Source organism: Schistocerca serialis, chromosome 9, assembly GCF_023864345.2.
Source record: "Schistocerca serialis cubense isolate TAMUIC-IGC-003099 chromosome 9, iqSchSeri2.2, whole genome shotgun sequence".
NCBI classification, from domain to species: domain Eukaryota; kingdom Metazoa; phylum Arthropoda; class Insecta; order Orthoptera; family Acrididae; genus Schistocerca; species Schistocerca serialis.
This window is the reverse complement of record NC_064646.1, coordinates 336,481,677-336,496,657: the sequence shown is the minus strand read 5'-3', so window position 1 is coordinate 336,496,657 and position 14,981 is coordinate 336,481,677. Positions and strand designations below refer to the sequence as shown.

General features: G+C 44.3%; 1 protein-coding gene across 6 annotated transcripts in view; it reads right to left on the bottom strand.

Annotated features, from left to right (window-relative positions):
* LOC126419898 (protein bric-a-brac 1-like) overlaps positions 1 to 14,981 on the bottom strand; it is a 459,260-nt gene that overhangs the window by 286,559 nt on the left and 157,720 nt on the right. The window contains exon 1 of one of the 6 annotated variants that reach the window (XM_050087165.1): positions 13,273 to 13,684. The exons of the other annotated variants lie outside the window; for them this stretch is intronic. Coding sequence (XP_049943122.1) covers positions 13,273 to 13,669 — 397 coding nt within the window. The 5' untranslated portion in view covers positions 13,670 to 13,684. Of the gene's footprint in view, positions 1 to 13,272; positions 13,685 to 14,981 lie in introns of those variants that run through there. 6 annotated transcript variants of the gene reach the window in all.

Sequence of the window (14,981 nt, the reverse complement as noted above, 5' to 3'; positions counted from 1 at the left end):
CAAAATTTCATAATTCTAGTCTTAATTGATTCTGCGAAAAACGAACATCTTAAAAAAAAAATTTCAGGAAATGCAATTTGAAGTTCAACATAACATTTCTTATGTCACCTATTCAGAAGGACCTAGATTTGTACTCTCTTCTCTCCCTTCAAGGCTTCTCTTCTGGTTTCTTGTTTTCTGCCTTCCTTCCTTTACCACGTCTTCGACTGTCTTCTCAGCTGCACAGAGACGCTGTAAATCTTATGTTTCTCAATACGTCTTGAGTGAAATTTCCTGTCTTAAAGCCTATCCTCTCTAATATCTTCATCCTCCATACGCATCATTAAATACAAGAACTGCAACATTAGTTGTAATTCTGACAACTATAGAAGGTGAAAGTGTAATTTCCAAATGAGTGAATTTAGAGACTCGTTTCGATTCAGGGTCCAGCATAAACACTTTTTTAGAAGTTCACGATCGGCCAGAAACCTGTAAGAGGGCTTGAAAAAATCCAGGATACTATCTGGAAGCCTCTCCTTGTGAGTGTCCTCTGAGCCTGTATATATACCAGCTAATGTGGCATAGATGATGAATCGGATGTTCCTCCATTGACACCATATGGAAAGTTGTACCACATACGGCGCTTTTCATGTCGCTTACACTGGATAGGTTCCGGCATAACTGAATGATGAAAGCATGGAACACTTGCATAAATCTCCATCAGTAGCGTAAGGCAAAAAAAGAAAAGAATTGCCTCTTCATAAATAAAACAGCTGGTTAGTTATCGTTACCAAGATACTGAACAGAGTCACAGATGATCTATAAAATCAAAGAATAATAATCACTGCCTTCTAGATGTATCCCGTGCAAGTTCGCTTGAAAGTTATCTACGAAGTCGTCGTTCACCGAGCTAGTAATGAAGTGTTGCTTCCCAAAGTGGGCGTGGCAAGAAGGCCAGGTCACACGTTTCATTATTTCTTTCAGTCACTTCGGATATGATTTCATCACTGAAACATTGGGGACATTATCCATGAGGTCTACTAACAAATAAAAAATTGAAAATTGACATTTTCGGTCAATTTTATGAACGCCTCCCCCCCCCCCCTCCCCAACCACTTTGACTATCCGTGCACGACCCACGGCCAGACCCAGACTCCCATATGTCGTCGTCCCCTGTGTTCAAATGGCTCTGAGCACTATGGCACTTAACATCTGAGGTCATCAGTCCCTTAGAAATACATAAACCAAACTAAGGATAGCACACACATCCATACCCGAGGCAGGATTCGAACCTGCGACCGTAGCAGCAGCGCGGTGCCAGACTAAAGCACCAACAATCGCTCGGCCACACTGGCCGGCCGGTCCCATGTGTGGCCGAAAGAACAACTGTCCCCGTTGACTACACACGTTATATACTCCCCGTACAAAGTGGGGCACTTTAACTGAAGGTCACTGCCTGGTACTGACGGACGAATAAGATATTGCAGCTGCAGTGCCTGTGTTGTTAAGAAGAGCGATGCTGTGTTCCTTCGGTCATGCAAAAAATTTCCCCCCCTGCACGGGAACTGCGTAATGTGAGTAAGAGTACAGGCTGTGACGCAGGCACGAGACATACGGAAGATTGGGCGTGGTAGCGGATTGTGCAAGGGTAGAACAAGCGGTTAAGGAGACCGCTCGCGTAAAGCGGGGAATCCGGGTTAGAGTGCCGGTCCGGCACAAATTTTCATCCTTGTCATTGCGTTATACGGCTAAAGGTTGTTCGTATTCGCGACTGCGAATACATTTTTCTATTTGAAAACGGCTACAGTCGATGTAGTGCCTGTTCCTTCGAGCATACATGCATGTCCGAAGGAACAATGCATCATCTTTCTTAACAAAACAGGCATTGCACTACCGTATTTTCAAAGGATTTCCACAGAAACAATGGTAATTACGGGAACACATCTAGATCATAATCACGAGGGTGTGCTGAGAAGTAATGGCTTCGAATTTTTATGCGAAAACTCTTAAACCTTTCTAAATAAAACGTTAACATTCTACATCTTTATTATTATTATTTTCAGCCATAATGGCTATGTTTGTGAACCGTGACTGTGTGGGATAATTATTTCAAGTTTCTGCTACCAGTCACTTTTTATTTTATGCTTAATGTAACATAATGCAACGCGTTTCGAACATGTTTTGTTCTCTTCAGGCGTTTATACATACATACATAATCTAATGTTTCTGTATGTACGAAATATTTTCGCAACTTGGCTGGTTCAATCATAATTACTTTCAGCCATAATGGCGTTGCATTACGTTAGATTAAGCACAAAATAAAAAGTGACTGGTAGCAGAAACTTGAAATAGATAATTCTACATCTTAATTCTTCATGTTTATTTCTCAACATAGATTAACACATTTCTCCCAACGAAAGACGAGTTTGTTTATACCGTCACTGTAGAACGTTTCACTTTGTTGACGAAGCCACAACTTCACTCTCCTTGCACTGCTTCATTTCTATAGAAGCGAAACCCTCGACAGTGTTTTTAAGTTCTGGAAACAGATGGAAAACGGACAGGGCCAAGTCGGGACTGTATGGAGGACGATCGAGGGCAGTGAAACCAAAGCACCGGACTGTTGCAGATGTTGCAGCTCTGGAGTGAGGTCTGACAATGCCTTGTCGAAGGAGAAGGCGTCCCCTGTGTTCAAATGGTTCAAATGGCTCTGAGCACTATGGCACTTAACATCTGAGGTCATCAGTCCCTTAGAAATACATAAACCAAACTAAGGATAGCACACACATCCATACCCGAGGCAGGATTCGAACCTGCGACCGTAGCAGCAGCGCGGTGCCAGACTAAAGCACCAACAATCGCTCGGCCACACTGGCCGGCCGGTCCCATGTGTGGCCGAAAGAACAGATACCATCTCACCGGCCACTTGACCATCTTCTGTGCGGATGCACAAACAGTGCCCGAACTCTTACGGGACCGGCAGAAAAGCAACAAGTAATGAGTATAATGGGCAGGGGCACTATGAATATAGTGCGGGACAAGTTGCGAATGTGGGTCTCACTGGAGGCGTGCCAGAGATAATTCCCTACAGTCGCACTATTCTGTGTTCTCGGTGGCTCAGATGGATAGAGTGTCTGCTACGTAAGCAGGAGATTCCGGGTTCGAGTCCCCGTCGGGGCACACATTTTCAACTGTCCCCGTTGACTTATAGCAACGCCTGTATGCAGCTAGAGGTATTCATTTCATTGTAAATTCGAATTCTTCCAATACGAGACTCGTTTACAGCACGCTGTTAGTCATGCACAGGAATCGTTACATTACTCACCGCCATGTTACATACTACAATTCGGAGCCCTCCAGCAGCAAAGGGCTGCAGGTATGTTGATAACGTTTGTTTTATTTAAAAAGCATTAACAGTTTTCACATAAAAAAATTCGGAACCACTACTTTTCAGCATGCCCTCGTACATTATTACTCTGTAACAAGACGCCGGACGCCGCAGGTCCCTTTATCAAAATACTCAGAAGGTATCCCTGAACAACTCTGAAACTTCGTCGTTGAAGTTCTGGTTCACTCTGTAGAAAGAACTGACATACATATTTGTGCTAGCCAGCGGCGATATTTATTTTCCTCTCACGTTCAGAGAACTGCCGGTACAATTACTATTTATGTCCTACTGCTGTGAAACCAAGGTCTTTCCAATCTTCTGAAGAAGATACAAATATGCTGGCGGAGTAATATACCGCCGCGCCTAAGTCCACCCACATGCCACCGGGCATTTTTTTTAATCAACACAACAGCAACAGTGTAGACCAGCAGCGCCTTGGCCGGCCCCTCCTCTTTCCACGAGCGACTATTTTTGGCGTCGAGGCGGGCGTCGGTAGAGAAACCGTGTTGTGGGCAAAGAAAACTCGAAGCATGGCTCGTAGTTCTAAAATAAAACGCAGGACGATCATAGAAACTGAAACGCCTTGCGTATCATCGCTCATCTCGACCACACACATATACAGGGTGTTACAAAAAGCTACGGCCAAACTTTGAGGAAACATTCCTCACACACAAATAAAGAAAAGATGTTATGTGGACATGTGTCCGGAAACGCTTAATTTCCATGTTAGAGCTCATTTTAGATTCGTCAGTATGTACTGTACTTCCTCGATTCACCGCCAGTTGGCCCAATTGAAGGAAGGTAATGTTGACTTCGGTGCTTGTGTTGACATGCGACTCATTGCTCTACAGTACTAGCATCAAGCACATCAGTACTAGCATCAACAGTTTAGTGTTCATCACGAACGTGGTTTTGCAGTCAGTGCAATGTTTACAAATGCGGAGTTGGCAGATGCTCATTTGATGTATGGATTAGCACGGGGCAATAGCCGTGGCGCGGTACGTTTGTATCGAGACAGATTTCCAGAACGAAGGTGTCCCGACAGGAAGACGTTCGAAGCAATTGATCGGCGTCTTAGGGAGCACGAAACATTCCAGCCTATGACTGGCGACTGGGGAAGACCTAGAACGACGAGGACACCTGCAATGGACGAGGCAATTCTTCGTGCAGTTGACGAGAACCCTAATGTCAGCGTCAGAGAAGTTGCTGCTGTGCAAGGTAACGTTGACCACGTCACTGTATGGAGAGTGCTACGGGAGAACCAGTTGTTTCCGTACCATGTACAGCGTGTGCAGGCACTATCAACACTTGATTGGCCTCCACGGGTACACTTCTGCGAATGGTTCATCCAACAATGTGTCAATCCTCATTTCAGTGCAAATGTTCTGTTGCTGTGTGTTTCCATTCCATGACTAATGTGATTTGAAGAGAAGTAATAAAATGAGCTCTAACATTGAAAGTAAGCGTTTCCGGACACATGTCCACATAACATTTTCTTTCTTTGTGTGTGAGAATTGTTTCCTGAAAGTTTGGCCGTACCTTTTTGTAACACCCTGTATACAGGGGACAAAAGTCATAAGACATGAAACGCACCTATACAGATGGCGGTAAGTATGGCGTACACACGGTACGAAAGGGCAGTGCACTGGGGGAGCTGTCATTTCCTCTCGGGTGATTGTCCGCACGGCGGGAATTAACAAACCTTGAACTCGTAACGGCAATTGGAGCTCCATGCATGCAATATTCCATTTCGGAAATAGTTAGGGAATTCAATATTACGAGACCCACAGTGTCCCGAGTGTGAAGCGAATAGCAAATTTCAGGTATTACCTCTCATCACGGGCAACGCAGTGGCCGACAGCCTTCACTTAACGACCGAGGGCAGTGGCAGTTGCAAAGAGTTAGTGCTAACAGACAAGCAACACTGCGTGATATAATCGCAGAAATAGGACGTATGGCGAACGTATCCGTTCGACGCGAGTGTCTTTGCTAATAGCACGGCATGGCCTGCAGCGCCTCTCTTGGGCTCGAACCCAAATCGGTTGGGTCCTAGACGACTGAAAGACCGTGGCCTGCTCAGATGAGTCCCGGTATCAGTTGGTAGGAACTGATGGTAAGGCTCGTGTTTGGCGCAGACTTTAACTGATAATACAATGCGTAGGAGCAATAAGATCGTCACCAACCAATGGCCTTCTAATAGAATCCAGTGAAAATCATTTAGACGTTCGTAGCAATCTTTTTGCTTCAGATGCATACTCGTCTAAAGTTCAGCGTTTGTGAAGAAGAGGACATCAAGAGAATGCTAGTAAACATCATTGTTAATGTAGTGCTGCCACAATCTCAGATACACATTTTTTTTAGATACGGATGCACCAAACGCTTACTGTGTTTAATGATGATTGTATTAGTCTGCCACCCAGACATCTTTTAGCTGCCAGTAATTCTCAGTTTGTTCGTTAAATCTTAGTAAAGGAGCCACTAACTACCCGAAAAGGGCATGACTTGGGTACCTAGATAAACGTACTGACGGATTCAAGACACGTGACAAAGTTGGTTTAGATTACTGTCCTGTGCTGTAGATAGCAAAAACGTTTTCATTACTGCAAGTAGGTAGAGTTTATAGTACAAAAGCAGCGGCAGTTAAAGATGTAAATGCGTTTGGTATATAATGAGCGGAAAATAGTACAGTATGCATTGTTTATATCCCCCTGAGGATGCGCTTAAATTGACGTGAAACCGGTCGTGGCTTTAGTAATAAACTTTCTACATCCAAAAGGGATTTTCTTTACCTTCTTATAAAAATGTGGACATTTTTCTGCGGCTGCTCTCAGTTCAAAATAATATGTACATTCATAGAAATTTTAGGCAGGAATAAATTTCCTTTATTAATTTTAATCGGGAATAATCATGTAAAGTTAAATCGTGAATATTAATTTGCACTTGTAGATGTCCGAGTTAGCTGATTCGTCGGCCGATAGGTTCAGGGAACAATAGCAAAGTTATTAGCCCCTCGTTCATGGGATAGACCCTGTAAAGTTAGTAGCACCAGGCGAACATCTGATCGAACTGTGACAGTATGTAGGAGTAGTAAAATCGACTTATTTAAAGCAATATCGATCCAGGAAGGAAAAAGTAATTTCGTAGCGGGTAAAAGACCAAAGAGCAGCAAAGGCCCCCCCCCCCCCCCCCCAGAGCTCGTCTGCGGCGAAAGATAAACCCTCCCTCCCCGTCCCAATAAATCCCACTGTTTACTCGATGGAGGAGTAAGACAGTAACAGTATAAATAATTGCTACAGATGTCCGTATTATTTCCATCTAAAAAACAAATATTATATTATACCGGGTGATCAAAAAGTCAGTATAAATTTGAAAACTTAATAAACCACGGAATAATGTAGATAGGTAAAAATTGACACACATGCTTGGAATGACATGGGGTTTTATTAGAACCACAAAAACAAAGTTCACAAAATGTCCGACGGATGGCGCTGGACAGCAAAACTGCTACCGTGACGGGTGAGCGGTATGCCGATATGTTACAGAATCGCATCATCCCCAACTTGGCTGATAAACACCTGCTGGAACGTACGATGTTAATGCAGGATGGCGCTCCACCCCATATTGCTAGACGCGTGAAAGATCTCTTGTGCGCGTCGTTTGGTGATGATCGTGTGCTCAGCCGCCACTTTCGTCATGCTTGCCCTCCCAGGTCTCCAGACCTCAATCCGTGCGATTATTGGCTTTGGAGTTACCTGAAGTCGCAAGTGTGTCGTGATCGACTGACATCTCTAGGGATGCTGACAGACAACATCCGACGCCAGTGCCTCACCATAACTACGGACATGCTTTACAGTGCTGTTCACAACATTATTCCTCGACTACAGTTATTGTTGAGGAATGATGGTGGACATATTGAACATTTCCTGTAAAGAACATCATCTTTGCTTTGTCTTACTTTGTTATGCTAATTATTGTTATTCTGATCAGATAAAACGTCATCTGTCGGACATTTTTTTAACTTTTGTATTTTTTTGGTTCTAATAAAACCCCATGTCATTCCAAGCATGTGTGTCAATTTGTACCTCTCTATCTACATTATTCCGTGATTTATTCAGTTTTCAAATTTATACTGACTTTTTCATCACCCGGTATATATATATATAAAATCTACTTATAACGGTTACATCAATTCGCGGAATAAAAGACTTCCTTTTTTAAAATTTAACGATAGCGTTTCGCGAGGAGAATGTCCTCTTTCTATCTACAAACAGTCATTAAGGGCTTTGTGTGAGGATGGGTTGTGAGTCTTCTTGGGTAGCTCAGTTGGTAGAGCACTTGCCCGCGAAAGGCAAACGTTCCGAGTTCGAGACACATTCTAACACACAGTTTTCATCCGTTACGAGGCTTCTTCATATCAGTGCACACACTGCTGCAAAGCGAACATTTCACTATGCAAACTTCCCCCACACTGTGGCTAAGCAATATCCCCGCATAATCTTTCATCCAGGAGTACTAGTCCTGCAAGTTTCGCAGAACATTTGTGAAGTACGGAAGGAGGGAGACGAGGTACTGGTGGAAGTAAAGCCGTGAGGATGGATCGTGAATTGTGCTCGGGTAGCTGAGCTGACAGGGCACTACCCCGCGAGAGACAAGCATCCCGATTTCGAGCCCCGGTCCGACACACAGTTTTATCTGGCACGACGTTTCAATAACTAAGAAGCTCGAGGACACCCGTTACACTTCCATACGAACTATATCGACTGGCAGCTGTCCCAGCAGCATGCTAAAAGTCTTTTTCTGCCAGCCATTTGATTCGTAATTAGGACTATCTATTTCACTCAACTCCGCGAGCTCCAAGCCACGCTACGAAATTTGTTTTAACATTTAGCCTTTTCAGCCGATCATGATCAGAAGCAGAAATGCTGGCATTTCGTCAGTTGATCCCTCCTCTCACTAGTCTATTTCCGACAGACGCTGGAAAACATCCGCTTTCATGTGAAAGTCACCAGTCTAGTCGGTCACGACCACAACCCACCCGTGCTGCACACAACAGCCCGAGTTCCGGCGATACCGCACACTGGCCCTGGCGTAACGGAGCCTACGGGTGCGTCCGGAAATGATAGGTAACAACACACACACACACACACACACACACACACACACACACACACACACACAAACAGGTTCCACGTCTCTTCCTAAAACACTGAACGTATTTCAAAGTGTTGCCGTTGCAGGATTTTGAGCACGAACTGACCTTCCGATTATGCCTCATAAATATTCAGATGGGATGCATGTCGAACGATCTGGGTGGCCAAATCATCGGCTAGAATTGTCCAGAATGTTCTTCAAAACAGTTGCGAACAATTGTGGCACAGTTACATGCCGCATTATCATTCATAAAAATTCGCCATGGCTGCAAATGGTCTCCCAATAGCGGAACATAACCATTTCCAGTCATTGATCAGTTCAGTTAGACGAAAGGATCCAGTCCGTTCAATGTAAAAACAGCCCACACCATTATCGAACCACACCAGCTTCCACAGGACCTTATTCATATCTTGCGTCCATGGCTTCATGGGGTCTGCGCCACGCTCGAACCCTACCACCAGCTCCTACCAACTTAAATCGGGGTTCATCTCACTAGGACATGGTTCCCCCGTTGTCTAGGGTCCAACCGATATTGCCACAACGCCAGGATTGGCGCTGCAGATGTTGTGCTATTACACTACTGGCTATTAAAATTGCTACACCACGAAGATGACGTGCTACAGATACGAAATTTAACCGACAGGAAGAAGATGCTGTCATATGCAAATGATTAGCTTTTCAGAGCATTCACACAAGGTTGGCGCCGGTGGTGACACCTACAACGTGCTGACATGAGGAAAGTTTCCAACCGATTTGTCATACACAAACAGCAGTTGACCGGCGTCGCCTGGTGAAACGTTGTTGTGATGCCTCGTGTAAGGAGGAGAAATGCGTACCATCACGTTTCCGACTTTGATAAAGGTGGGATTGTAGCCTATCGCTATTGCGGTTTATCGTATCGCGACATTGCTGCTCGCGTTGGTCGAGATCCAATGGCTGTTAGCAGAATATGGAATCGGTTGGTTCAGGAGGATAATACGGAACGCCGTGCTGGAACCCAACTGCCTCGTATCACTAGCAGTCGAGATAACAGTCATCTTATCCGCATGGCTGTAACGGATCGCGCAGCTACGTCTCGATCCCTGAGTCAACAGATGGGGACTGTACGGGCCTTTCTGGATACAGAAAATGTTCGACTGCTGCCCTAGCCAGCACATCCTCCAGATCTCTCACCAATTGAAAACGTCTGGTCAAAGGTGGCCGAGCAACTGGCTCGTCACAATACGCCAGTCACTGCTCTTCATGAACTGTGGTATCGTGTTGACGCTGCATGGGCAGCTGTACCTGTACACGCCATCCAAGCTCTGTTTGACTCAATACCCAGGCGTATCAAGGCCGTTATTACTGCCTGAGGATACTGGATACTGATTTCTCAGGATCTATGCACTTAAATTGCGTGAAAATGTAATCATATGTCAGTTCTAGTATAATATATTTCTCCAGTGAATACGCATTTATCATCTGCGTTTATTCTAGGTGTAGCAATTTTAATGGTCAGTAGTGTAGCATTAGCACTCATGTCGGTCGCCTGTTGCCATAGACCATTAAGTCACAATTTCCCCGCACTGTCCAAACGGACACGTTCGTTGAACGTCTAACTTTGCAGTGTTGCCTGTCTGTTAGCATTGACAACTCTACGCAAACACCGCTGCTCTCTGTCATGAAGTGAAGGCCATCGTCCACTGCGTTGTCCGTGGTGGAATGCCAGAAATTTGGTGGCCTCGACACAACCCTGACAATGTGGATCTCGGAACTTGAATTTCCTAACGATTTCAGAATTGGAATATCCCATGCGCCTAGCTCTAACAACCATTCCGCATTCTGTTAGTTCACGTAGTGCGTCCATAATCACGTCGGAAGCCTTTTCACATTAATCACCTGAGTAGGAATGACAGCTCCACTAATGTACTGCCCTTTTATATCTTGTGTACGCGATACTATCGCCATCTCTATACGTGCATACCGCTATCGCATGATTGTCCTCACCTCAGTGACAACACTCGCTGTGGGGATAAGAACCATCTACCTCTCACAGTTCAGGGGACATTATATCATAAGCAATTAGATGCGTGAAAAACTGCGTGCATGACATCTAAGTTTATTACTTAGGTGCTACTAACTCTTCAAGGAATAAATTTCGCAGGGAGTATCCACATAAGCCGCTGAAAAATTTGGAAATTTGTGGTAAGGTCTTACGGGACCAAACTGCCAAGGTCATCGGTCCCTAAGCTTACACACTGCTTAACCTACATTATACTAACTTACGCTAAGGACAGCACACACACCCATGCCCGAGGGAAGACTCTAACCTCCGATGGGGGGAGCCGCCCGAACCGTGACAAGACGCCGGAGACGGAGCGGCTATATGCTGCTGAATGTACAACACGTAGACCAAGAGGCACGATGACAAACACCGAGATGCAGTGATCACAACAATGGAATCTCGAATATTTCACAGCAGTACGTAAAATTCGGTGAGAATGCCACAGTAACATACGGAAAGACCAAGCAGGCTTCTGGAAACGAGGTTCTGTCAGGTGCTCATGTGTTGCGTTCCCACAAAGTGTTTTCTGAACGAGGAACGAATGTCCAAGTTTAACGGCGCAATGGGCGCCCATCACCAACACGAACATATGACAACACAGCCAGGATGAGTGAACTTGTACGAGTTGATCGTAGATTACCATGAAAATGACTACAAACGAACCGGACATTAATCGGGAAACTGTTCACTTTCTATTGATTTAAAATGCTGCAAATGAAAAAACTGTGTCAAAATGGTTGCCAAAAATCTCACACAGCAACAAAAAGCTCGTGGATTATGGCTGATGGTCTGTTGGAACACGTGGAATTTAACCCAGAATTACTGAATCGTGTTATTACTGGTGATGAAAGATGGTTTTTCCATTATGATCCCGAGGCGAAACGTCAAACGTTCGCACTGGTATTCGAAAGAATCGCCAAGACCAACGAAAGCGCGGATGTCATACTCAAAGGTGAAATGCATGCTTGTATGTTTCTTTGACTACGTGAGTATTGTGGACAAAGAGCTGTTGCCTCCAGGCCAGACAGTAAACCAATATTACTATTAAGAAATTCTCGAAAGACTTCGGAAACAGGGCCGACGTGTTCGTCCACGAATTTCTAACAACTGGATCCTGCATCACGATAATGCACCACCCCATACTGCATTGACTGGCGAGCAGTTTGTGACGTCAAAGTCCACTGCAGTGCTTCCACAAGCTCATCCATACAACATAGTTCCGTAAGATTTTTTAAATCCCAGTAGTGAAGTCAGTCGTTGAAGGACACCATTTTACAACAGTACAGGAAATCCAAACAGGTGTGATAAGGGCTTTTGCTGGTATCCTAGATGATGAACTCCTGTGATGCTACCAAGAATGGAAACACAGATGGATTAAGTGCCTGCATGCACAAGGGAGAAACTTCAAAACTGATACAAATGTAATTTGTTAAGACCACACGAAATTGTGTTTTTTCTAACTTGTCTCATTACTTCATTGTCGCACCTGGTGTTAGACTGACGAGAAACTGACATTTTAACACGTGTAAAATCGTCAAACTTGTGTTTTTCAGTTCGGTCATCAATGAATATTTTTCTTAAACAATACTTTCACTAGACAAACTCATCAAAGAAAACAACATGCAGCCAAATCATTTGCCACACACGTAAATTTGACAAACTGTTTGCTTACAAGCCGTTTAAAATGTAAGAGAGAAACTATGTGCATGCAGAGGTAAACATGAGCGTATGTTACGGGATTAATGACCTTAATAGCGATGATATCAGTGGCCTTAAATGAATATGCTTGAAAAGTTTAAAACTTGAGAGCATCAAATACAGTCTCACCTAAAATTTTACCTGCTTTCTCTAATTCCCATTAACATTCACGTAAACTGCAAACATAGACGCTGTTCTAAAACCACATTAAAATGTCGATAAAATAAAGAGAAGAATAACATAAGGACTCCGAATGTTCTACCAGGCTGACAACTTAAAGGAAAAAGAAAAAAAAAAACCTAGGAACCAGCACATCCTGTAACACATTAATATTTTTTCTAATCATTTGTGGATCACCGTTAACTGCTCTCGGATTCTTATGAAATTCCTATCACTTTCCATTGTCCGTTAAAACAAGCCAGGTTTGCAGATTTAATTTCTGCCGTCTTGCTAAATATAACATCAATAGAAACTTGGTGTACTGCAATCTACAGCGGTCAGCTAAGACGAAAACAAGAATTATACAATGCAGGTTTTTGCGGGCTGGCAACAACTTTTTTGGAGCCTTCAGCGCGATCCAAAGCCTGACGTTTCGTCTTCTACTGTTGGAGGTACCTTAAAGACTAGAGTGATAACTGGTCAAGTGCAATGCACGCTGTTACTCGCTAGCGAACAGTTATCACCGAGACGTTACGTCGTATGAACATTAACCATGTTTGGCTATCCTCGTACGGCAGCAAAATCAGCTCATTTGTTTCGGTTAGGGTGAGCGACGACGCGTGAATTAAACTCGTCTTCGTAAAAGCATTTAGAAACGAAAACTTAGTTGAAGATATGCTAAAGTCTCCTGATTTAAGACTGTTGACACTTCGTGGAACATCTCACGTCCTACATTAAAATAAAAGCCATCTGACGAAACCACTTCGAGAAGCCTAAGGTAAAATATCTTCAGTGAAGACATCGAATCTGTTAGATTGCATTAAGTTAATAAATTCTTCCAGAGAGTACTTACCGTTCCTCCGCGCTTGACTCCGCTGATAACGTAAGCACCTCTTCATATTTTCGGAGTGAGGCATTGCCGTAAAAAAATCATAACCCTTATTACGAAGATTCCCCATTTCATCCGCGAATATATCCGATAACCGCGTAGTTTCTTCTCGAGCCCTCATCTTCGCCTTCTCGCATTGCTTCCTCACTTCTAGAGCAGCGTCGTCAGGTGGTCCACAGGAATGTTCGGACACGTAAAACACTTCTCCATTCTTCGAACGTATCTTCCCCCTGCAATGATCCGACTTCTCGCGTAAGCACAGCCACGTAACAACGCCGTCTTTAGATTCCCTAAATTTACGATACGCGTAGCCATTGTAATGAGCAGAAGGTCTGCCCTTTGTCGTCGTAATAACTTCCATACTGATAATCACGCTGGGAACCTCGAAAGCAGAGTAAGCGCAGAGACGTGTTTCAAACAGCGCGACGCTCACACAGCACTGTCCCTTCCGACTAAGTAAATCCTTCGCGAACCGGTTGTGTCTGCTAATATCCTGTGTCCGCGTATCTCCGCACACCGTCCCACATCCATTCCGGGATGATACTGCAGCCCGGCCACAACTTCGAAAGCTGCGCCCATCCCTCCTTCCCCTCCTCTTCTCTCCCCCCCCTACCCCCCCACTACCTGACAGGCCGTGCCCCTCCCACCAAGCGCACCGTAACGTCCGGAGATTTGCGGTCACCGAAGATAAGACCACAAAGATAAGATACGAGAGATTGGGGCTCGTACAGAGGCATATATGCAGTCATTTTTTCCCTCTTTCTGTTTGGGAGTGGAACAGGGAGAGAAGATGCTAGTTGTCGTACGAGGTACCCTCCGCCACGCACCGTATGGTGGATTGCGGAGTATGTATGTAGATGTAGATTTGCGGACACAACCGCTTCAAGCAACTGTTTACCTGGTCGGTAGGGATAGGTCCCCGTTCCTTTCCCCTATCAGTAAAGAGCCTGGTGGAAAAAACAGATCACTGTACTTGCTTTAAGCCCGTATCGCATGGAGCAAGGTTCGCCGCAAGTTTGCGAGATGGCGTGCATGCCTGCCAGCTTGCAGGGAAAGGAGCCGGCTATCTTCCATGCTGAAGCTCTCCTACGGTGCAAGATCGGCAGCTAGTTGTGTTGTGATCGGCTGCATGTTGTATCGAACGAAGATGGCTGCTTCAGGTACGGATGTTCAGAGCAAACTGGCGTTATTAGCTGTTTTGGTGCTAAACGATGCAGGAATGCATGCTAATGAGAGAAGAAGAAAGAAAGAAAGGACGAAAAACTGGATTAAGAGGAGAAACGCTGGAAAAGGTGTGCTGTCCATGCTTCATAAAGAGTTGAGGTTAGTTCGCATAACACCTACTTTTGTTTGAAAAGTATCGCCATTTCATTACTGTTTGACTTTATAAATATACCAATAATGACTGTTATATACGACTTTATTTTACAGGATAGAAGATCGTACATCCTTAGCAAATTTTATACGAATGGATGTATTGTTATTTGAAGAACTGCTTTGTATGGTTTCGCCTCTGATTCAGAAGAAAGCTACAGCGTAATCCATTACCATTCAAGATTATGTGCTTTCAAAAATCGGGTGAATACTCAGTGCGATATTTCTAGGAAACAGTCTTAAATGTGTCCGATTTTTGCTAGTAGTAGGTTTCTACGTTCAACACAAAATTCATAGCT